Genomic DNA, 25,334 nt, shown 5'->3' with positions numbered 1-25,334 from the left:
GAAACAAAAGGAGACATCCTCACAGTCAGCTGTCAGAGCACAGGCCGAGCTCCACAGTACAAGAGGACATTAGGTTTGTCAGGGCTTTGGCTATAGCAGAAGGGAGAGAATCCTCCACAGGCACCTATAAACGCTCCCTGCTGGTACCAGCGCCAAGCTCACTGGGTTACGAGTGGCGACTTCCTGCCACGACTTTCAAAATAAAACTGTTTCTGTACACTGCAATGTTTCAGAATCAGAATCAGAAATACTTTATTAATCCCAGGGGGATTGACTATAAGTCAGTGTGTTGAGAGAGGATTTAAAACAAAACCGACAAATGTTTTTAGTCTTTGATTTTTAACCCTTGTTGTGTCCACACACACTACAGTGTGACAGTATGCACTGTGCCTACTTGTTTCTCTGTATAATCTGTGTATCTTGATGTGTTCAACATAGTATGCAATGGTATAGGCTACAAATATGAAAGTGTGCCAACCTCTTTATTCAATTAAGGATACTTATGTGCTTTTATTTTGGAGGATCAGTATTCCCTCTTCCGGTCTTGCCCTTATTATTTTTGCGACGCCTTGACGCAGCTCATAACAGACCACCAAGCGCACCGGCAGCCCCCGTCTCTGCTGACTCAGTGCCTTAACAGCAGTCACTTCACCCCGAGATAACAGCATCCAGATACCGCAGCTCACTCCTCCGGTCAATCCGCCCCGATAACACCGTACAGAAATGGCAAAGACAGCAATCGGTGAGTTTTGCACTTTTTATATTTTCTTGTAGGATTGAAGGGGTTCCGCAGGTTCGATGATGATGATGATGAGAGGCAGTGGCGACACCCATGGCACAAAAGGATGCTGAGGGCTGGTAAGAGGGAGCGGCCAAACTCACTGCAAGTCACTTCTAAATAATAAAGTTATTCAAGTGAAGCAGCATTTTTCTCATCTTCCATCTTAAATTTGGGGCCATTTTTGTGGGACTGAATCCACATTTATTGCTGATCATTGTAGGTTAGTTTTGGGGTTCAGTGCGTTTCAGTGACGCATTTTTTTTAAACAAACAAGTCACGGTGAATGAATCCATCATCTGCTAATGCAAAGTGAGTTTATTTCACCTTTCACATGGCAGCGTTATGTCGATGCCTGCTGCCGCACCTGCCCCTTATTGCCTGACTCAGAGCCGTGCAGCATAATGCAGCGCCAGCGACCCCACCCAACATCTCCGGTCCCTTCAAAGCGAGCCTGCCGCTCTCCAGGGTGTGAAATATCGCACCGTGACAAATCTCCTGATTAAAAACTGGGTCATCCTATGAAGCTGTAGAGTTCAAGCAATTTAGTGGATGACCGCTACAGACATGAATGAATGAAAAGAGAGAGAAGGGAGGGAGCAGCCTTATCCAGAATTGCTTTGCAGTCGCAGGAAGAATTTACGACTGGCGATGGAAATGAATGTCGTCTCAAGAATATCAGACACCAATCCTTTAGGAAGACTATTGACTGTGACTGGAGACTGTTATGTTGGATAATTGTATTATTATTATTATTATTATCGTGCTTCAGCATGAAGGAACAGTATTTGGTGGAAATAAAATGTTGTGGCAGGTGGGAGGCCTTGTATTTGTGTCAGTGCATTTCTAAATTAAGGCGTGTTATTCAATTTAGTCAGTGTGTGAGCTGCATTTCCAGACTATAAACTCTAAATATGATTTGAAGCATTTAATTATACATTGTGTGTGCTTTTGTAAGAGATAAATGTGTGTGTGTGGTCTACAGTCTGTTTGCTTTCTGGTTGAAAAAGCACTTGATGGATGGAGGAGCATGCAGGGGGGCAGTGGTGAAGGCTCCTGGTGTCTGTGTTGAGGGACACGGGCAACTAAACCCTTCACTATTTTATTCCCCCCCTCATTTCCTCTTCCTTCCTCCTTATACACCTCCTCCCTTTTTCCTCCATGATTTGGGCTGTGGACAGACAGAACGGGATGGGCTGGGAGCAGACACTCTGGGAGAGAACCGCCATCATGCCAGTCAGCACTCGCCAGGTCGCTGAGTTCATTCAGACAGCAGCACTTCTAATATTATACCTCTGAGATGGAGGATTCAGGTTTTAGGGACCAAATGCAGCTGATCATGTGTGATTTTAAGGCCTTCTTTTTCCATTTGGAGAGAACAGTCAGGACCACTCCCATGTGCATTAAGGCTTCTAAGCACTTTTCCTGATCCTTATCATGCACACTTGTCATATCCAATTAGGTGTGGTCATTCAACTGAGGCCCTAAAATCGATTCTTTTTGTTGCACAGAAACAAAACAGAAGCAATTTGCGGCTGCTAGTCATGTCCGAATTCTCCTTTTTTTTCTCACCCGATCACCTCCTTCACCATTGTTGCAGACTGCCCATCTGCATAAAGTCCCCTGGACTCATAATTCATCCTGATTTATCACCCATCGATCTCCTCAGCACACTCCCATTACTGAACCAGATGACTGGTGCGTTTTAAGGAGGAGGCGACATCAATTCAGTGATGACATTCAGACACATCTGGATGAAACGTTTCAGATGTTTGAACATTTTTGACAAAGATGAAGCTGTTCTTTTAATATATTACAAACCAATTATCTAAAGCTAATCAGTTTGAGCCACAAAGTATCAAATAATGTTTTCAGTTGTGAAGATTTATTTTTTTTCACTGAGGAAACTGACCTCAAACAAACCATGACACCAGAAGGCATCACTATGAGCCTCTCTGACATTTTATAAACCAGATGAATAATTACAAGTGATTGTTACTTCATTGATCTCCCTGAGCGGCTACAGGGTGCATGCAGAATTAGAAACCTTGTCACCGCTCCTCCATCAAACAACCAGACCTGCCCTTGATCGTCCGGGTGCCATAATGTTTTAACAGCCAATTTTGCTCTTGTGATACCTTCATAATTTTATACTTACATTGATGGTGGGTGGCCTGTGTGTGCTGCAGTCTGCTGTGAGGTGATGGCACCCAGGAGGGCAGTAGAGCTTTGATACATAGGGTCACAATTTGTTGGACGGCTTTAATAGGCAGTTTGCTAACAGTGACTTACATTTGTTTTGCTCATGGTGACTATTAAACTCTACAGTAGCTTTAGGACCATGATGAAGGAGAAGTGGGGGTGTGTTACTGCGGAACTGAAGGAAATGCAGTGTGGGTAAATATATGGTGAGACTGAGATGCGACAGATGTAAGGAAGGCTTTGGGATGCAGAAGGCATGCTTGCGGGGGAGGAGTACACAAGATATTGATGATCTGTGCTCTTCTGGCTGATGGATTGGAAGAGGAAGTGCACTTTGATGGCTGCTGTGTCTGTGGTTGGGACAGTAGGAGCAGTTTTGAGAGAGAAAGCTGCAAACCTTACTGGTTGAATCCATCTTGGTGTCATCTCCTGTCTGACTTTAATTGTCTCATCTCAGACTAAAATAATGTCTCAAACCGAGCTGACCCCCTTTTTTGCACAAGATGTCTGCATCTGAACACTTTCTGCTGTCAGTCTGGATCATTTGTCATCTTTTATGTGTGTTCCTCTGGGAAAGAACACATTATTACAGTGGTTAGAGGAGGAATATGGTGACACTTTAATACCTCTGCACAGTTAATCTCATATTTGATTGTGGCTTTAAAAGAAAAAAAATCATTGTCTTTGAGTTAGAGAGCAGTTGACAAAGATATTTATTCTCAATCATGGTACCACCCTGAACCTGGCAACCACCAAACAACAATCTCTGCTGACCTGCTCCACGAGCACTCAACCTGAATTACTTGCTCCACTGAATTGCTAACCGTCTGAGTCTTCAACTGTCAACACGCATTGTGTGCATTAAAAAATGGCTGCTGGGGTCTTGACATATACACGCTCCTCTAATGAGCCAGTTACAACTATCCAAATGTGTCCTGTCCCCCCCTTCCTCATCAGCAGAAATGGTGCGCTCCTCTAATTACAAACTAAAGTGCTAACCACCTGAGGTGGCTGCTTCCATTAGGCTGTCCTGAGGGCAGTTTGATGGTGGCAGCAAATCCCATTGGGAGCTGCCCTCTTTTTCTGCTTTCTAATCCTTTGGTCTCTTTATACATGGAAGGTGTTAGTATTATTTTAATGCCAGGATTTATTTTTTTAAATCCCCTTTCTGCTCAGAACAGAATTCTTGTCTGTTTCTCCACTTTCATCTCCATTCCTGTTCAACCCTGTCTGCTTTCTTCCAGTGTTTTTTCATAGTCTCTCCCACTTCCTCCTCAGGGAAGGGGTTAACAAGGCCATCCGAGAGTATAGTGAGAGCTACATCTGAGAGTTTATCACATTATGGTGGCGTCTTCCAGTCTGCAGGGCAGAAAACAAAACACAGAGAGAGAGATGATAGAGTAAGCAAGGAGTAAGAGTTAGGAGGAGGATTTGGATTAATCATACTGTACACCACAACAAAGAGGCTCTTTTACAGTAAATCTCATTTCAGGCTTTATACTGTAGCCTGCTGCAAATCAGGAATCAATGTGCCACATCTCAGCCCTGCAGGCCTTGTGCTCTGGGTGATGGATTATGCAGTACTATGACAGCTGGCATGCAAATCTACACCATGAGGCAGTGTACCTTGACAGAACATAGCAGATATGTGCAAACGCAGAATGCACCATGAATTGCAGGTATTTTGTCTTTGCCCTCCCCCTGCAGGGACTGCTCCTGCTCACATTACAGTGTAGTATAGGTGCCAAAAATGCAAGAATAAAAAAAAATATCAAGGTTAGACAAGGTTGGTTGTTCTTTTCTTTCGTTTTTTTTTGTGTGTGTGTCTGCTGCCCTTTGGAGCACTTTGTCCCACTCTATTGAGCAGGGCACAGGTTGCCAAATACAGCCAGCCTGATTTGTTGCCAGTTTTACCCCAGTGTTATTAACTTTTAGAGCCATAAATAGACCACGGGTGGATGGTCATATTGCTGTTTTATGCTGATAAGCTAAACCCATAAGCCACAGAGTAAGATAAGAAGCCAAAAGATTGTCTGAAGATATACACTAAATCCTGGCATCTTCGCTTTTTCTAAATTACCTGAAAAGCATTATCTCAGAATCCGAAAACAGCTCGGAGCCAAACGGGCGTTGGTCTGGCGATGTTAATAAATAATAGACCAAAAATAAAAATGCATAGCTAATGACGTGTGGAGAATCCTGTGGGGATGGTAACGTCTTGGCTGCTGGGGAAATTAGGCCAAGTAAGGACACATCCATCACGCTCCCCTCGAAGCTCAGTGAAAACAAAAGGCCTGAAAATGTCTGCTAAACCCAGAGCAGTTCAGCAGCAGCAGACATCCTTTGAAGCGGGTTTTCCTCTTGGAGGATTTGATGAATAATTATTCCTCCAAAGATCTTGATGTTCACATCAAGGACCTCCTGTGGAGGCAGAAGTAGGTTAATGATGTTTCATCTTTTTTAATGTGTTACTAGGTTAATGTTTTGTTTGTGTGCATTAGTGGTGCAGCTGAAAACTGTGCATGGTAACAAAAGTAACACACAAAAATGTTTTGCATTTACCTCCACAGCTTACAAAGAGAAGATGAAGGAGATTTCAGTTCTCTCACTCATCTGCTCTTGTCTGTACCCTGAGAGCCGCAAAAACATTATGGGTGACTTTGAAGGTAAAAACAGCTTCTTTATCAGATGTACGTGAATGAAAACACACAGAACTAACAAGAATTTGTTGTCTGTCTTTCTTGTTAATGCACACACATGTAGACATGGACATTAAGCCCATTAACAAGCGTGCCTCAGGCCAGGCCTTTGAGGTCATCCTGAAGTTGCCCTCCCCTGTGACTGAAGTGGCCCCCTGCGTCACCGGCCCTCCAAAGAGGGACATTTCCCTGGATGACATCCAGAAGAAACTGGAGGCAGCAGAGGACCGAAGGAGAGTAAGGACATTTTATAGCTGCCAGATGTTTGTTTCAAGTGTCAATGAGCCACAAACACACTGGTGAATGTGGAACCAAAATTATCATTTTTATTATAAACACAAAGGGAAGTACAGTAATTTTACTATATTGCTGTTATATTTCACATTGAGGGTGTAAGATTTCTGCACAAACAAGACATCTGCCTTATTGATGGCTCCCATTGATTCTGATGTCAATACAGTCATTCCAGCACCTGACAAATCCAGCAACCCACGACAAGATCAATGAACCAATCATTAACAAATCAATAACATAGTTTACTGATTTTTTAACACCAGATGTCCAATGCAATCACTAAAACCTGCAGTACATTGCGCAAATTAAAAATGTAATATGTGATTTCCTAGTCAAATGGCATCTATGAGAGGGATTCAGTAACATTGTAATATCGACCAGTTTTCCCTGAGTCACCCTCTCTGCTGATGCTCGTCCCTCTTTCTCCTCCTCCAGTCTCAGGAGGCTGAGGTGCTGCGGATCCTGGCTGAGAAGCGAGAGCATGAGCGTGACGTGTTGCTGAAGGCCATGGAGGAGAACAGCAACTTCAGCCGCATGGCCGAGGAGAAGCTCCAGCTGAAGATGGAGCAAATCGAGGAGAACAGGCAGGCCTACCTGGCTGCTATGATAGAGCGCCTGCAGGAGAAGGTCAGTCCAGTCGACAGTAATTATAGTTAAACAAAGGCAGAAACAAAAAAAACAAATAGATGTAACTATTTGAGAACTCTAAGGACTCTTACAACAAAGGGTGTGTTTCTGCTGCAGGAGGTGGTGCAGATTTGTCCCCTAATCTGCTCTTTGCATTGTGTTGTTCTTGAACTCATGGCATATAGTGTATTGAATCAAAATCTCTAAGGACTTAGTAATCCAACACAGGCTGACCTTTCTCCTCTTCATTACATACTCACTTTTTCTTTTTATTTCTCTTTCATCATTTTTTCTTGTTTTGCTATTGGAAAAAAATCTCTTGATGTGAGATTTAACTTAAAATGGCCTTTGAGTTCAGGTTTTCAACATCAAAGATGCAATCCTTTACCTGGAGAAGCATGCAAAGGTCAAATAAGAGAAATGTTGAAGAGAGTAAATGTCAGGAAAAGGCTGACGGCAAGAGAAAAACACCCTCTCACGCCTGTGTGTTTTCTGCAGGAGAGGCATGCTCAGGAGGTGCGCAGAAACAAGGAGTTGAAAGAAGAAGTGACAGCGTGAGAAGCCCCAGCAGGTCCCACCTCCACACCCTCTAAACCACCACCCCCAACCCTAAAGAACACCACCCCACTCCCTTCTTCTCTCTCACCTTATCCCCACCTCCCCTCCATAACTCCTCCATTCTATGAATCTACCGCAGCCTGAGATGCCACCCCGAGACAGTGGGAGCTTCAAATGGGCGTTGGGGGTGGAAAAAAAAAATGCAAAAATGATTTAAAAAAAGAAAAAATTAATGTCTCCTGCCCTTTCTTCCAAAAAAAGAATGTTTTTGCTCTGTTTCAAATAAGAAGAAAAAAAATCAAATTGACAAGTTGTTTTTGTAAATACTTCTTTTTTTGTTATATACAGTATGATACAAGCAGCAAAAGTATTGATTGCAGTGTGCCATTTTTATAAGTTTCCTCTCCTTGCATATATATGGATGTAATATTCTGTTCATTTCCATGTTTTCCTGTTCATTTCAGCCTGAGAATGTTTTTTTTATTTTTAGGTTTCTCTCGTGTGGTAACAGGCTTAGGTGTTTGTTGTGAGTTTGCCAGCTAGCTGATGTTTGGCTGTGACTGGTCTGCATCCTCACAAGGCCCGCATCCTGGCTCAGTTCCCTTTGTCCCTTCAAGTGGGCGTTCACTCAGTTGACCCAGCAGATCTGGAGGCAAAAATTTGGATCTGTGCTTGGTCGCAGTGTTTTTCCATCCAGTCTATGCCAACGTTTCAATTAGAGAGGGACATGTGCAGGAAAGTTGGCAGAAAGGGAAAGGGCACAGTTTGCTTTCTGTGGGGACTGCAGGCTGTCGCTGCACATCCACTCCTGTGAGGTAGGTAGTGAGTGTACCACAGGAGAACACTATAGCATTTATTCATGAGCCCATCCTCCTCCTCCTCCTCCTCCTCTTCTTCCTGTTTCCCTCCGTCTGCAAACTTTTTATCTCTCCACATACACATATACTGTAATAACTCACTCACACACTCTCCACACAGAGCACAGAGCTCTTCAGATTCTGTCCATCTGGCACCGGAAAGCTCATGTAACGTCCCTGACAAACGACGGGCCTCTTGTATCCCTCAGAAACCAGCTTCCAGTCACATTTAAACAATGTGTCACTGTACTGTTGTGTGCAACACAAACTGAGGATTATGTGCACCCTCGAGTGCAATAAAAAACTTGCTACTGTGAATCATTATATTGGAGAAAAACAACAACTCTCATCTTTCTCCACTTCATACAGGCTAGAGTATAGTGCTCAACATCTGGACTCATTGCACGTCACTCCACTGTAAGGTCGGCACAAGAAAGATATTTAAGCCATAACAGGCATCACTGCAACAATGATTCATAAACACAGTATTTCCATCTGTAGAGGTGTATATGAGTGTATCAAAGTAACTGAATAGCTTGGAAACAAGGGGTTTTGAAGCCTGAGGTTGAACCCTAATGGTCACGCACGCACAGTTGGCCGGTAGATGTGTGTGAGTGTGGGTGTGCGAGTGTGTTTGTATTTCAGAAAGGGCGGGTAGATAACCTAATGTTTGTGCCATGCGATATTGATCCGAATAAATATAAACAAACCAACACCGCTGCAGTGTGTAACCGCTGTCAGACGTTCAACAGACAGTGACTATCCTACCTGCCTCTCTCTTTCTCTCTCTCTCTCCCGTATACATTTGTGTGTTTCCCCTTCTCCACGTATATCTTTGTGAGCAAGCAGTGGTTAATAAAGATTTGGGGTTCAGTGAATGAAACAGGCTTTGAGAGTGTGTTATTCACTGATCTGGATCATTGCCTGTGCTTTGACAAGAGACAATCTCCATTATATGATTCAACTCTGAAACCTCCACAAAGACATAGAAACACAGACAGACAGGATCACTTAACACTTTAATGTATGGTGTTTTGAATAAGTCAATTAACTTTGCATTATGTTAGAATCCTTCCTATTTCAGCACTCCCTGTGCTACCACTCATCAGGCTTGCTGTTCCCACTTGTAACCAGTAGGGGGAGACAAATATCAACACAACAGCAATCGTGTCGACCACAAATCTTACTGACCTTGTAGTTTTAAGCTGCAGTGAAGCTTACATCACCATCTGGCTGTGCATTGCAATAAGGGGAAGAGGAAAAGATCACAAGAGAGCTCAGTGGACAAGGAGCGGTCGCATATTTTGGAGAAAGAGCAATATATTGGTGAGTATGTGAACTTCAGCAGAAGAGGGGACAGTGTGCAGAGAACAGAAGGTCCAGCTGGTGCAGGCTGTAGTGATGGCAAAGAGACAAAACTCTGCTGCACACTTCCTTTCTCACAGTTTCACTCCTGCTCTTTCTTTTGATTCCCCTTGTCCCAGTTCTTTCTTTCGCCTTATGCTCCATCCCTCCTTTCCTTTCCTTCCTTCTTCATCCTTTTCCAACCTTCCCTCCCTCCTTTAGTTCCCACGGAGCACATGGGGCCAGGGAGGCTGCTATTGTCCAGGATATCCCCTCCTTGTTAATGGTTTCCTGTGCACACACAGAGGGCTGCTGAGAGAAACAAGCAGCCTCATCTGATACCAGGCGTCGCCATGTAGCCTCCTGCACACACACACACACACACACACACTTACACACAAACAACTGCAGGCATCAACAAGCAAACACACGTAGCACATCACACACTACACGCTTGAACTGACTGACACTGATAAAACCACAGGTAATTTATCAGAACTCTTTTATTGCAGGGAAGTCATTATGCCACCAGCAACAACTCCAAAAGCCAAGAAATATGATTTGTCAGTGCTTGTTTGTGCTTTGTACAACTGTAAAATATACACACAGTGAGGATTGCTAGGAGACATCAAAATATTAGGAGGAGATGAGGCGTTGTTTCTAAACGTTTTAATTATTGTGCAGAGATGAACTCAAACTTCCTGCTGAACAAATACAAAAAAATACCTTAGAAACTAGGTGATAACCTCAATATCATTAATATTAGAACAAACTGGTAACATGTGTGAAGCATTGTTGTTAAGAACAGATATAACTTCAGGAAGTGAGCTCAAACATCAGAGCACCATACGAACGTTAGAACATCCCGACCAATCGGCTAACTTCTGTTCAGTCAAACAAACACCTGGTTTCGCTTATTCCACCCCATAAAATGCTGTAAAAGGGGGGTGACTCTAAACCCTTACACCCTCCTCCCCCCTGTAACCAGGGCACCAACACCAACAAAGCAGGAGGAGGAGGAGTGGGAGTGGGGGGGCACTTTCGCCCAGGAACTTAACAGGCAGCGACTGCTTGACCATCTGGAAAAGCCATCCCCAACAGGCCGACTACAGTGGGTGAAACTTCTAAAGAGGTGGGCAGGATCAGAGATCAATCAACACAATAAATCACTCTTGTTGCTTTTTAGTTGTGGTTCCCCTCCTCACTGTATTTTTCTTCTATACAAAATTATCAACACAAATAAAAAAACCTATAGCTAGGTACATCCTCTGGGGGATCATCATAGAAAAAATAGCACTTTTTTTAAGCTGGGAAAATAAAGTCTTGTCCTTGAGTCCAGCTCAGCTGGGAGGTGAGTTTGTATGTTTTTTTTATTATTATTTCAGTCAGAATGCTCCTATCTCCATCCCCCAGGGTCTGTAGGGTTTGCCCACGCTGGATGTTGGAGCTGGGGGACTGATGGTGGTGGGGGAGATAATGGGGAAGGTGCTGAAGGCGAAGGGGAACGCTGAGAGAGAAGAGAGGAGAGGAGGGGAGAGCTTAGATGCTGTCGAAGGGACCAAGGCAGGATGCAGGACGGTGGTAGGAGCAGCTGTGGTGGAGGGAATCCGGATTGGAACTTGATCTGAGTGAGGGGTGGCGCTGCCGCTGCGCCTGCCTGGGACGTGAGTCTCTGCTACTAATGAGGATGATGAAGACGAGGAGGAAGAAGAAGTGGAGGAGGGTGATGAAGTGGACGTGGATGACAGAGGAGTTTGAGGGCTGCTGGTGGTGCTGCGGGGAAGTGGTGCCAGAGGTCCCTGTTGGTGCTGGAGAAGGAGAGGGTGTGTCAGGTGGGCAGGAGGGGATCCAAATGCAGACCCCCATGTCAGGTGACTAAGGCCGGAGTGAGCCTCTCGCTGACTGGCGTAGTTGTTTAGATGGGAGACCAGGCGGATCCGCAGAGGGTCTGCACTGTCTAAGCCTTCGATCACACTCAGGTAGCGGGCCGTCTCAGCCAGGCACTCCCTGAAACCCAAACCACGGTAGTCCATCGCCAGGGCATGGGCGTCAAAGTAACCTGAATGTGAGAAAAGAATGTTTAAAAACTTGCCTCAAATGCACCAGTAACAAAGCTGCTTAGACCAGCTCACAGTGTGATGCAGGCGGACTTGTAAACAAACATACCTTTGCCTCCAGCAGCATGAAGCATCTTCAGATGATCAACAGTCATCTGCAAAATCTCTGCTTTCTCCAGTTTAGCTGAACCCTGCAACATGGGAGGAAACAAACAGGGGCCAGTTAGATATTATATATTAATAATATATAATATTACAAATAAAACCAAGTGAACAGAGTGGTTTTATATTTAATATTCTTTTAGGGTGTGTGAGCGTGCTTACCTGTTTCTCAAAGGCACTGGGAACCAGCCTGCGGAGCTCGCTGAGGCTGTTATTGATCCTGTCACGCCGTCGTTTCTCGATAATCTGAGGAAAGACAACAAATTATTATTAGACTTTAGATATCTATCAACAAAATGAGGGCATGAGATGATTTGACACACTGCCAAGGTGTGCAGATGCACAAAGGGATGAATAAGTATGGATTTACTTACTCCTCGACGCCTTTTTCTCGCCTGCACCTGAGTTGATGTTGTAGGAGACATGGAGCCGAGAGGAGAACTCATATTCCTTTAAAAAAATGATGGAAAAGGTGGTTCAGTCACTGCACAACAATTAAAGATATAGCTTAAATAAGCTTAGCGCAAATGTAAATAACTATATAAGACGCAGAGACGTTGAGAAAACAAGACAACTTTATAACCAAAAAATGTCTTTACCCATTCTCGTCCGCGCTCTCCTTCTCCACTTCAATAGTTTCATCCAGCTCACTGTCCGAGGAGCTAAAGTCGTGATTCCTTTTCATTTTGATTGCTCCACAGTAGCCTAGTCCTTCAGTTGTGTCGGTTATGTCTGCCAGACGTGCGTCTGCACAGGTTTGCCCGGAGCGCCTCCGTTTGAAGCGCACAGCTTTCCCACGGTGTCATTTCAACACTGCTGCCGTCCAACAGGGGCGGAGACCGGCGACGAATTGGCCAATCACAAGGCAGCAGAGGGTTTGAATGACAGCGCAGTTGGCTGGAGCGTATCCTGGTGCGCTTTGACAGATCTGAGAGGAGGTGGGGAAATGAAGACATCTCACTCCGAGGCAGTTTCGACACCTTGAAAAGGATTCAAAATCTGAAGTTTCCATTGAATTGTACCACAGTTTTTTGCACAGTTGTTTGTCTCTGCAGCTTTTGATTTCATCTAATGATATTTTCGATGTCACTTTTCTCAGTGAACAGACCTCATTTTGAACTTTTTAAAAAAGTACATATGTCCTTATGCTGATGTTTTAATAACCTCTCACGTCAAACACCAGTCTGTCAAATATCAGAATGTTAAATTTGGCTGCTCTTTATTAAAATCATCAATACTTGTATTTCACATTATTGGTTCTCAAACAGCAGCGTTTCGTTGATTGTCGCTGTCTCCCTTCATGAAGCCTTTGAAAGCTTTTGTGATGCGCATGATTGATCTTCTCTTTCATAGACGATCTTTGTAGAAACTTTGACAGCGGTCCAATGGACTTTCGGTCCGTGACTGTCCCCCTCCTCCCCTGCCCTCCCCCCGTGTGTGTCCCGGTGGTGATGAGGAGTGGCTGGCCGGCTGTCAGCACGCGCTGGCCGTGGGAAAGTTCCCTAACCGGCGCTGATAACCAATCAGAGGCCGACGGCCGTCTCCGGCGCTGGAATGAATGGAGCAATTGGTCGGGGCGACGGGCGGTCTGCGAGCGAGCGTGTGAACCTGTAATCCAATACTAACTCAGCCCGGGAGGAGAGACAGGGAGCACCGCCGCAACCAGAGGAAGCCAGCACCACCACCACCGAGTCTAATCTTACCCCACAAAGAGACCTCATGCACGGTAAAGACTGTGTGGGCACTTGAAGGACTTTGTTTGAGCAGTCAAAAAAAAAAGTCCATAATGCAATCAAAGCCGTCCTCGTCCCCTCTCCCTGGAGTTTCCACATCATCACCGCCGCACGACTGGCGGCTCCTATAATGGTCACACTCCCCAAATAATTTGACAGAGCTGGTGTGTGTTTGTATACACAGAGGACTCACGTTACTGCATGCGGAGCTGCAGCTCTGCAGACAGGAGTCTCCTGCAGGGACAGTCTTATTTTAATACAGCAGAGCTATTACATAAGTGGATCCTTTTTATATAAACATGAGAGAATATTCACCTATAATGTAGAGGGAAATAAATGCATCTGTTGGAGGCATTTCGTTTTTTAAATATGCTATTAATCCCTCCACCATAATTATTCCACATATTTACTGATGACATAATAAAGTGTAGTTATTATAAGATGAGCTGAGCCAGTCAAACTTTATCAGTGATAATACAGTACCACTCAAATATGAATACATTATAAGCAATCTGTAAGGTTAGTTTAAACAACTTTGTGAGATTTGTGTATTTAAAGTCTTGATGGATAAGAATAAAGCTAAAACCCATCTCAGACCTAAGAGAGCAACAGAGAGAAATGCATTGTGGGATCACTTCAATTATGCACAAGACTGTGTGTGTTTTTTATTTTTAACTCTTTCTGAACACGAGCTCGGGACTTTCCAGAGATAGTAGTTACTTTTTCTTCTCCATCAGATGCTCTTCAGATGACTTTTCTTTTGTATCAGAAACTTTTCTTGGACATTTGTGACACATTATTCTGTAAATCCACTTGGTTATGAAAACAGACACAAAGCAGTGTTCACTGAGCACCAAACGACTGACAGCTTGTCTGAAAATCTGCAGCTGATATCAACAAACTATATAACATATTTTTTAACATCAGTGAAGGTTATTTTTATTCCTCCTGTGTATCTGCAGCAGGCTGCAACAATGAGGAAACATGAACTAAATGTATCGAGGACACATCAAACCCACATTCATCAGATATATGTGGTGTATTAGAACGTTGAGGTTCCTTCTCTGAACGCTGATTGTGATTTTAATCTTATTCTAATATGACTCATTGCTAACTGCTACACACACACACACACATATATATACAGTGATCCTTATCAGGGGGAGCTGAAGGCGTAATAGTCATCACAGAGAGAGGAGGCTGCCTTGTTTGGTTTATATGAATGAGAGGAAGCACTTAGAGCTGTTTTCATGTTATTGTGTTTTTACAAGGCTACGCTTACAGCAGGACAGACACACAGATGCGCTCCAGCATTAGTGGACTGACCACTGGTGGGCTATCCTTGTACGCATGTGTGTGTGTGTGTGTTTGTGTGTGTGTGTGATAGGGCAGTGGGAGTTGCGTTCACACAGTTCATGCAACCTGAAGCCTTTGTCACAATAAACACAGGTGTGCGTCCACATTAGTGTCTGACTGTGTGTGTGAGCAGGGGGAGGAGGGTGTGTGTGTGTGTGTCTGTGTGCGTGTGTGATGAGGGGGGGTGAGCCCTCTTGTTGTATTTCAAGTTCACCCAGAGTTCCCACGCTGTTATTTTCTGCCCGGCTGTCTTTGTTCTACCGGTCTCATCACATGTTGTGATTAGTAGGGCCTTTTCAGGGGCCGCCCTTTGAAGGTGAGGGCCCGCAACACCACATCATCAAATCCACCCCCTCCCTCCCTACACCCCCCCCCCCTCTCTCTCTTCTCGTCTCTCCCTGTCTGCAAATCAGGCCACCAAATCGAATCCAACTCAGGGCTCAAAACTCAGTGACGGTTCACCTCCGCTGCCCCTACAGTCTCAGATTAATTTCTCCTCCTCTTTCACGTCTAATTTCCTGTTTTCACATATTTTCCTCTGTCTTGTGTTCTTGAATCTTTGCTCTGCCGCTGCCTCCATGCTCTCTCTATTTTACCAATAGCTTCACCTCTTTCTTTTCTGTGTGTGCATATTTAATCCGCATGTCATCAGACGTTTAGTTGAATCAGTTTGTTCGGCTGCCACTTCCTGGATAGGACTTGTGTAGCTCTCCACGACTTCAGGGAGTATAAATCAAACTTTGGCTGCAGGTGTTGACTGAGTGACGTTGATGGATGATGTTGATATCACTTTCAGGAACTCTCGGTTACTCTTTAATAAAAACAAAGTCATGCAAAACTGTTAACTGCTAACACGCTAAAGACTTCCTGATGGTCCAGGTGATGCTGATGTGTACATAAAATACAATTCATGTCAATGAAAAGGTTTCAAAGTAATGAGAAATAAGTCACACAGTCTCTTTGTTCAAATCAATCAGTTCCTGACTGACACTGCTCCTCTGGCAAGATTATGTTGCTTGTTTTAGTTTCAACAGCAGACGCAAAAATAATTAGAAATAGTGTGATGATGCAAACTAGAAAGAGAGAGAAACTACACTAGTAAACAAACAAACATTCCAGGAATGTTTGAATACACACACAAACATTGCACCTATCAAAACTGGTGGTTCTAACTTAGATGCACGCTCCATGACCTCCACATTTAAGGCCACTAAATCCTGCTGGTAGCCCACAAACTCTGATTTAACTGAGCAAAGAGAAACCTTCCCCCTTCAACAGATTAATGTGGGAACAACCCTTCATTCCTCATTCTGTACATCCATGTGAAATAAGTAAAAAGTAAAGAGGAGCATGTGTGACTTGTGGTTAAAACCAACTGACAGAGTTTGTGAAGGTGTGACCCTCACTGAGTCACAGCGGCGGCGTCTGCAGGTTAGCCACAGACAGATGTTCATCCGCTCGAAACAATACGTCGAGCTGCTCTTTGCTGAAACCCTGTGGAGGGTGAGCCTTGTTATTGTTTATAAATAGAGCTGTGTGCAGTACTGAGGAAGGCTAACTTTGTTTCCCCTGACAGGGAGAGGAAGTAACGGCTAATTCTGCTCCAGACACGTATGACACCCAACCATTGTCCCCTCAACAAGAGAGGGGGGTGAGAGCGAGAGAGAGACATTGTTCATGAATGTGGAGTGTCTTTAAGAGGCAGGGGCTTGGACTCTCTGTGTGTGTGTGAGACAGCCTGGTATTGTCTTTTGGAGGAGGGGACTTGAACATGGTTTCATTGTTTGCCCTTGTCAATCATGGTTAGTTCCCCTGTGAGTTTTGTTGACGGGGTTCTTTCCTTCACCCTGTTGACTTGTATTCTTTTCCCCTTTTTCCACGTCGGCTTTCTGCAGAGCACTTCACTCAGTGTGCGTGTGTGTATTGAGGAAGTTAAGGATGTGTCAAAGTTGACCCACTGACACTAATCTCTGTCTTGTCTCCCCATGGGAAGTGAGGTCCTCCTCCCTGTCTAAATCCAAACACAGAGAGGTTTTACTCGACATTCAACCAGAATCTTTCTTGATGTTAAGGCTTATAATAATGTTTGTTTGTTTGTTGTTGTTGTTTTTACCCATGTTTACATGTATACCAGTGGCACAAACGTACCTCAAAGTTTGGTTTCTGTCATTATTTAGCTGCCAGCTCTACTCTTATAGAGTGTGCCCATTAATATATTATTGTCATTAGGGTATTATTATATTTTATGCCTTAGATATATTATTATTGTTTTTAGCCTCTCGACCATAGATAGCTGGGATAGGCTTTAGCCTCCCTGTGACACCACAGGACAAAGCCGGTTCAGAAGATAAACAAATGGTATTAAAAACTTAAACAACCACAAAGCGTGTCTGTAATATATCTTCAAGCTTGTTGCATTTAAAATATTAAATATTTCCTCTGCACTTCTTCAGAGAAACATTTTCATGTAAAGCACAGGAACCTCTAGCACCTGGCAGACAGCACTGATGAACATATGTGGCGTATGTTAAAGGGATCATGTTGTAATTTTTCTTTTCTTCTTTTCAGCGAGGAAACTAAGACATCCTGAACACAGCCCCAGCTCTCTGATCTCCTAAATGGAGCTCTAATCCTCAGTCTGGTACATTTGATATCTAGATTCAACAGGTGGAGGGACTGCAGAACTTTGTGTGTATTTAACTCCCATTTGTGACATCCTGTCAAGTCAAATCAGAAAGTACCTGCAGGTGAGAATGATTCTAATCTGGAAGTAAAATGTGGAGAGGCTGTTTTTTTTTTTTTTTTTTTGGGGGGGGGGGGTGTTTGGGTGTGACTCACGTCTGGAGTTGGCGAAACTCCGGGTGGGTGGTCACTGTGAGAGGAGAGAAAGTCACACAGAACAAAGGCAAGTTATTTAACTTTCATCTCAGCTTGAGGTGAATATTCGATTTGATTTTGACCTGGTCACACCTTCATGCTGGCCTTGTGCCCTTGGAAAACACTGAATTTAGCCCTGTTTTGACATTTCATATAATATAGGAGTATATGAGATGAGAGTAGCGGCTGAGATTAGAGGAAGGAGAACCTGCTGGCATGCGACAGAAGTCACGAGTAGCATAAGACTGCCTCACATTGCTCCACATCGGATCCTTTGATACGGCTGCTGCGTGATCTCTGTGTCTGACAGGAAGGTATGATAAAATGTGACGTGAAAAACAACATCAGTCTCACACATTTGTTTTCTTAAATGTGCATGTACGCACTCCAAATGCACACAAACCTCTAATCACTAATCTTTACTAGCTAATTCAATAACGAGCCCGAACAGTTGAAACATGTTTTAACGTTTGACATTTGGCCTCTAAATGAGAACGAATGAGAACAAAACCAGCCTCCTTCAGTGTCTCTGCAGTCTTGAGACAGAGAGAGAGAGAGAGAGATCAGCCCACCCCCCCCCCTGCTGCTGCAGAGGGTTGCAGGTTCTCTGACCCTGGTAATGATGGAGGGTCAAGAGTCAGCCTGTGTGAAGGAACCGTCTGCGTCGGCAGAGCGCGTGAGGAGCGCCTGGGAACCAGAGCTCGCTGTGTGATCCTGTGAAATTGATCTCTCCAGAGGGGACCAGTGGTGTGTATTTATATTTATGTGTGGTGGTTGAGTGTGGATAGGAGGGGAGCGACTGCGACAGGAGACACACAAGAGGAAATGGTAGATCCCAGTGGTCCGAGGTTCCCTGTCTGTCTGCCAGCCTGTCAGACAGGCTAACGCATGTTGGTCAAAACAGAGCTTAACATTCACAATAAAGGTCCTGAAGCTAGTGTTGGACTCGTGATCCTGGCCATCTTTAGTCTCCTGCTGTGGCCATTGGCCAGGAATGATCTTCCTAATGCATTTGAGATCACTTTTAGAGTTAAAACAGGACAAGTGGACGTCAGACACATGCAGGGAAGTAGTTTTTGCATGTGTGTGTGTGTGTGTCTGCGAGACAGACCCCTTCCAGTGAAGGTCTGGCTGCTCTTTCATCTTAAGCATCTGCTATTCTTCTTAGAGCTCCCTCTCAGGCCGAGCCTCCACTGTCTGTCTGCTCTGCCTATTTAGATGTGACCACTTCAGTCATATCTGAAGGCTTGTTATGGCAGCTACAAAACCAATCCCTGCTTGTGCTTATTTAATCACTGAGGGATCTCAGGGAGCTCTTTTGCCTGTCTGCCCCCTCTCAGAGGCTTTGTACAGACATTTTGAAACAATCACATCTATTAGTTGGGACTTGTGATGTCTGATCCCTTTGCTGTACTTGGGGCCTGTGTGAAAATGTGGCACACCCCATTCAGAAATTCCTTGTGGTCTGCACGAGAGAAAGAAAGAGTCCAGCCAAAATTTCCATCGTTTTGAAGTGTTACCATGAGCGTCTCGATGAATTCATATCAACTGTGCTGTAATGTGAGCTATGAAATGGAGGAGAAATAGATATAGGTGAGTTTAAAGTGATCCATGATTTGTATTGTATTATTAGTGTAAACAGGGTGCCCTGAATACTGATGAACTGTGATCTTCACTGTGAGATGCTGATGCTGTGTCAAATCCAGGTTTGTGAGAAGTCACTCACTCACCACGCTGAGAGTCTAAGGCCGCATGACTTACTTGTTGTCATTACATCACTCAGAGCCCAGATTCAAAACATCAATTAGACAGACTTCCCCGGCTTGTTTGCTTTTGGACTTGTGAGTGACGTGTGTGTGCATTAGTGTATGTGTGCACATACGCATGTACTGTGTGTGGTTGCTGTGACTTGGGTTCACTCACCAAGCAGAGTGTGTGTGTGTGTGTGTGTGTTTGTCACAGAGTGGTTAGTGCTCCACTGATTGCTGTTTATTTGGTCTGTGGGTTGACACAGAGCCTCACAGTCAGGAGCACCACTGACAGCTCTGTTTTTATTGGGTCCCTGTGGAAGCACCAACACTAACACTGGGGTCTTGCTCTTCTCCCCGTCCCCCTACACCCAAAGACTCCCACACCGCACTTCCTGTTCATGCTTACAAATAACATACAGTAAATTTCTGTGATTACAACAGAAAATAATTCAAAAAACTTTTCTTTCTTTTTCTTTTCTTTTCAAGTTGCACCTTAATTCCACAACTTTAGGCAAAATCCAAGTTTGTACATTTTTGGACAAAATCCTTGGACAAATGTTCATTTTTGAAAAAGATTCCATTTTCAGATTTTGTTTTTTTTTAATATACATAAATGACCAACACATCCTCATGAAAATGTTTTGGCTAATAACACACCCACCAGATCACACATCATAACAGAGCATATGATCGTCTTGCTGATGTCATACCGTCATGGAACCGAAACAAGCCCCCAGTTTAATATTTAAGGATGGTTGGATTTGGCATCAAAACAAAAACCTCCTGGTTAATGTTAGGCATTAAAAACAGGGGGTTAGGCAAAGATTCAGAAGGTTGAGGCAGGGTCATATATGGCTATATAAACCTGTTTCCCTTGCTTCAACCTTCTGAATGAAAATGAGCTGGATGACTGTGAATCTTCATCGACATCGGCACAGATTGTCTTAAAATGCACAAATTCCTATTATCAAACAAGGAAAAGTGCTCCTGTCGTGCAGCTGCCATGAAACACATTAAGCTCAGCAAGGTTCCTGTGTGAAACCATATTCATCAGATGATGGATTTAACCATCATCTAAAGCAGCCAGTTTACATTCATGTATGTTTCACATATGACATATGTCATGAAAATGACAAAATTCAATAAAGCTGTTTTTGTGACACATTGTCACAGTGAAGCTGACCTTTGACATATTGGGTTGACCTTGTCATCTCTTAATCATTTTGAGTAATGACCATAGTGGACCTTTTGTTCATTTCTGTGGATGTTTGAGCCCAGTTTGAAAAGTTCTGCGTTAGTGAGATTTAAAAAAAAAAAACACACATTTTACATAAATACCATGAAAATGTTTACCTTTAAATAACAAGTGAAAATAATAAACTTTCATTTGAGGGTTTTTTTCATCACCTGCTAGTTTTGAATTGAGTAAATCAGTTCTATGTTTTTCTGTCTGGACTCACTGTGTTCTCTATAACGTCTTCGCTCATGACGTTTTCTGCTTGAACCCCTGCTGATGTAATATAAACGCACACACAGACACACACACATGCTGACATGAACAAGATGGTGTATGGTACATGAACACTCAGTCAACCGTGTAATGTGACCCTATCTCAGCCAACACATACACACACACTTGTAAGGAGGTCACCGCTTTGCCGTCTGGTGGTCATACTATAGGCACACACACACACACACAGACACACATAATGGTGTAATATGTGCACACGGTGTAGCATCCTTTCAACACACTGGACTACCCTATCCACTGACCCACACACACACACACACTGATCTTCCTTGGTCCAGCTGACATCTCCCTTTTCTGAGAAGAAGCAGTGACGAGAATATTGGGAAGGAGAGATGAGACAGCTCATCTGTGTGTGTGTGTGTGTGTGTGTGTGTCCCTGCAGCAACGGCTGGTCCCGGCCATCCGCACAGCTGTCTGCTAAACACACTCACACACACAGATGCACACACACTGAGCGGCTGTGAGAGATCCCCCCCACGACTGCTTCCCAGGCCTGTGACTGAGAGAGAGAGAGAGAGAGAGGAAAGGAGGGGATATGGCTGGAAGGGATTACACACACAATCACAGATGAAACATCATGTACATACAGTACGTTCAGGAAGTATTCAGATAAAACTTGTCCAGCTCTACACTCAATAAACCACTATGACAAAGTGTAAACAAGCCATTCAGCACCTACTGTCACCAGTATGCCTGTATACCACCAGGTATCAGTTCAGCGCACCAAGGTCGACACATCGAAGGCACATAAATAAAGAGGAAATCTCTATTTAAACAACGCTAATAGTTCAGTCTGTGTGTTTGAGCCGGAAGTCTCTACACATTGTAACACAGAGGTATCATTACTTATTTGTCAGTAGTCAGGGTAATTCAATAGTCATCGGAAATAGACACCATTAAATAATCAGTAAACCGAGCCTACATAGATATAAAAATACTCCTATGAGTTATTATCAAAGAAAGGAACATCTGTTTGGTTTTATGTTCATTTGCTTCCAGAGCTTTGAATATGAAAAAAAAAACATTTTCTCATAAAACATTATGAAGCTTCAATCACACTCCAGTAAATGTCAGCTGGAGTGAGTGGGCTCTCTGCTCTGTCACTAGGAAATTGTTCATAGTTAACAGGAAACAGGACCACAGTCTCAACAGGAAGCAATGAGCAACCACTGTGGTCAACCAAAGCTCCTGAGAGCTTATAGGTTAAAGGTACGATTTTCCAAAAAATGTGTCGTATGATGACATGATGTCAAACAGCCACTATATGTTGTGTTACATATATTCACACGTGTGCTTTCTACAGTACAGATGTTTACAGATGTGTTGATCATGTGTGGGTTCTCCCTGTGGAAATGTTTTGACTGAAGAGACTGTGCTATTTTAGTTATTTGTTGAGGGCTTGGTGGTATTCTGAACATGCCATGTGAAAACATGCAGCGGACTAAAGGACTATTTCCCCTGTTTGTGTTTTCATCAGGCGCTTTACGCCGTGTTTGTTATCCCTGCAGATGGAAATAGACAGGATTTGCAGTTTCACAGGCACAGAAAAGGCTTTGTTGGTGCTGAGCGCTGTCACTGCAGGCGATGGAAATCTGCACTGATACACTGTAGCCTTGAATGGTGATGGGGTTCAGTGAAGAGGTACTGACTGCACTCAGTGGGTTTTAATGAAAGACTACTGTAAGAAACAAAGAGAAAAGAAAGAAAGCGAGACAGAGAGAAAGAATTAAAGTGAGGAAAATCAAAGTTGTGACATCCCTGCAGTGATTCCAGACCCCAGATTTAAAGCTTGGTGTTCACCACACATATTTGCTTTGTAGCTTTTGAGCAATTCTCATGAATATTTGGGAGCATGTTGTTTAGGCGACAGCGGGCTCCCCGCTCTTTGTATGTTTGCGTGTGTGTGGTGTGCGTGAGTACTGTTGTGGTTATTGATGCATACTACTCATGAGGCACGACATTATGAGCCGGGCAGAAGTTAAGAGGGTGGTGGTGTGTTTGTTGTGTGAGTTGAGAGTGTGGGAGCGAGACAGAGAGCAGAGACAAAGATACTGACACAGAAGGAAAATAAGGAAGCAAGAAACACACAAAGCAAAATTAAAGGGGAACAGAGAGTGACAAAGAGAAACACAACGAAAGCATGTGTGTGATTAAGAAGGAAGAGGATTTTTTTTCTTTGAAGTTACCATAAAAGTGAGAACAGCAATGTGGGACACAAAAAAGATAGCCAAACATTTGTGGACATAAAGCCCAAGAACGACAGTCTGTAGATCTAACAATAATTAGTCTTATCATCTGGAAGGTATTTTTAAAAGTGTCTTCTCTTTGCTTGTCAGCCTACTGTGAGGGTGCCAGAAGACAAGATTTACCATTGACATCTGAAGAACAGTGAGTCACACGGCAGCTAATACGTTGGATCTACGCACCAGCCTTTTTTTCTAACATTTTAAAAACTAAATAATGAATTGAACTGCTCAATATATTGAAAATGATTACACAAATACACATATTGTGCTCGTAATGAGCCTGCACACACTTTCCCACATGGCGGATGATATAAAACTTCTTGTTCTCATGCAGACGCTTGGCCTTGAAATGAGCTATTGAAGGAAATTATGCATGATTTATAAAATATGTTATTTTAACAAAGTGGACTAAGTTCTCACACTGATTTACAACAATTCTTCCAAGTGTGTGTGCATGTGCGCATGTGTGTGTGTGTGTGTGTGTTGATGGGTGTGGGATTTGCAGCAGCAGCAGCAGCTGGTGGATTATGCAGGGCTGATGTGTCCCTCACGTCCTTCAGAGCCTGTCGTCATGCTTCCTGTATTTTGGCCAGTTGTGTATGATGTCACTTCCTGTGCTGGATAACGTATGGGTGTGAGTGTGTGTGTGTGTGTGTGAGGGTGTGGACCACGTCTCTACCCAGCTGCACAGGACTGTCTGTCTGTCCCAAATAACTCTCAAAGAACAAAGGGCAGACATTATCACAGGAATACGAATAAAAACAGGTACATTAACGCACTGAGTCAATGTTTCTTTAGCACCAGGAAGTAAAATATACCCAGCTGATCTCCTGCAAAGATATTAAGTGAAAGAAAATTAGCTCTCTGTGCAGCCCTTCTTTCTTCTGATCCCCTTATCCAGCCTTTATTTCATCTGTTCATCCCTCCATCTCCCTGATCATTCTTCTCATGTATCTTCCCTGCACTTCTCCCTTCATCGTTTTGTTCTTGTTAGTGTGACCCCATTTCAGAGTCTATGGTTGGCAGCCCGGCTACAGGGACACGTGGTTCATTGACTGGAATGGTCTGGCAACACACTCTGTCTTTCCTCTCACACCATTTATTATCAGTACCGGGAGACTCCCAGGACCCAGGAACTCACATGAACACTGACACACACGCACAGGGAATATAAGCAACACTCTTCCTCTCAGTGTGAGAACTTCAGCGTGGTCTCTTCAGCTGAGTCACACAGATGTTCCTCTTGGCACCTCAAGCAGGTTGTGGTGGGGCAGCTCAGGGGTTTTTTCTGGGGTCTGGGGGGCCGCTGAGGGCCAAACAGGGCCCCAGAGCCTGGATGAGAGCTTCCTTTGTGGGACACAAAGCATTGTCTGTGCTGGGAAAGGCCATGGGGATGGGAACCTCGCCCAGAGCTGGACACTGAGCAGCGATTCTAGCTTTCTGTGTAAGTGTTTATGTGTGTGTGTGTGTGAGAGACAGAGACAAGGAGTGTGGGAGAGAGAAAGAGAAAGTGTGTCCTCGCACATGACACGCAGAGAGAGGGGTGCAGCGTGGGTGTGTGTGAGAGTCTGTCTGAGAAGGTGAGAGAGCAGCTGGATAAACAACATCAAAACGGCCCTATATTTATCTCTTTGTACAGTCTCATCATTTTGAGAGCTCAGTGTGATAAAAGGCCTGGCGAGAGGTTATTTGCATAGCTAGTCGGCAAACTACAGTAGTTTGGGAACTAGCTGCAAACACACTGAGCAGCCAGGAACAGTCAGGACATCAAGTTTCTTCTATTTCTCTGTACTGGGCCGATTACTCTGGCAGCTTGTTCACAGTACATTTCATTCAGTAAAGACTTAAGTGAAGGGCGCTCTGAACTTTTAAACCTGTTAACTACAGCCACTTTCAGGCATGAAATAAACACAATAACATAGCTGGCTTCATTAATGTGTTGATGTGAATCATAGGTCACAGACTTATGTGATGCAGAAATAACCAGGCAGGTTGTTAGATAAATGCAGGCTGTAATGACTTGATGATGCAAAATACTGTGTCAGTTTGACATAATTCCCAATGTGTCTAAAAGTCATGCATTAAGCAAGTAAACAGAAAAAAACAGTGTAGTAGCAGAAGAAGCCCTTAATTAAAAAAAGTTTACAACCAGAGCTTAAATAAAAGTAGCAATAAAGACTATTGATAAATGCCTCTTTGGTTAAATAATTTGGCTCTCATTATGCCATTAGCATGCTAGCTGAGTAAGCCCTAATTTTTCTG

At 43.8% G+C, this 25,334-nt stretch overlaps 2 protein-coding genes across 2 annotated transcripts; one reads left to right on the top strand and one right to left on the bottom strand.

Annotated features, from left to right (window-relative positions):
- Positions 1-581: 581 nt before the first annotated feature.
- stmn2b (stathmin 2b) lies at positions 582-8,898 on the top strand. Its single transcript, XM_028429970.1, has 5 exons — positions 582-742; positions 5,551-5,646; positions 5,744-5,916; positions 6,409-6,600; positions 7,099-8,898. The coding sequence occupies exons 1-5, from the start codon at positions 724-726 to the stop codon at positions 7,156-7,158; spliced, it is 540 nt and encodes a 179-aa protein (XP_028285771.1). The 5' UTR covers positions 582-723; the 3' UTR covers positions 7,159-8,898.
- A 946-nt stretch (positions 8,899-9,844) lies between these two features.
- On the bottom strand, positions 9,845-12,341 carry hey1 (hes-related family bHLH transcription factor with YRPW motif 1). Its single transcript, XM_028397857.1, has 5 exons — positions 12,178-12,341; positions 11,953-12,028; positions 11,741-11,824; positions 11,526-11,607; positions 9,845-11,418 (listed from the first exon to the last, which is right to left on the bottom strand). Exons 1-5 carry the CDS (start codon positions 12,261-12,263, stop codon positions 10,745-10,747), a joined length of 1,002 nt encoding a protein of 333 aa, XP_028253658.1. The 5' UTR covers positions 12,264-12,341; the 3' UTR covers positions 9,845-10,744.
- Positions 12,342-25,334: the final 12,993 nt, after the last annotated feature.

The sequence above is a fragment of the Parambassis ranga genome, chromosome 2 (assembly GCF_900634625.1).
Source record: "Parambassis ranga chromosome 2, fParRan2.1, whole genome shotgun sequence".
NCBI classification, from domain to species: domain Eukaryota; kingdom Metazoa; phylum Chordata; class Actinopteri; family Ambassidae; genus Parambassis; species Parambassis ranga.
Note: the sequence above shows the minus strand (reverse complement) of the source record. Positions and strands in the feature narration are given on the sequence as shown.

Bases quoted from the DNA above. Each gene is read 5' to 3' on its own strand.
- hey1 (XM_028397857.1), bottom strand. From the start codon at position 12,263: ATGAAAAGGAATCACGACTTTAGCTCCTCGGACAGTGAGCTGGATGAA. The intron at 11,608-11,740 runs GTAAGCACGCTC...CCCATGTTGCAG, and splicing joins CCAGTGCCTTTGAGAAACAG to GGTTCAGCTAAACTGGAGAA. The intron at 11,419-11,525 runs GTATGTTTGTTT...TCTCACATTCAG, and splicing joins TCATGCTGCTGGAGGCAAAG to GTTACTTTGACGCCCATGCC.
- stmn2b (XM_028429970.1), top strand. The intron at 5,647-5,743 runs GTAAAAACAGCT...ACACACATGTAG, and splicing joins CATTATGGGTGACTTTGAAG to ACATGGACATTAAGCCCATT. The intron at 5,917-6,408 runs GTAAGGACATTT...CTCCTCCTCCAG, and splicing joins CAGCAGAGGACCGAAGGAGA to TCTCAGGAGGCTGAGGTGCT.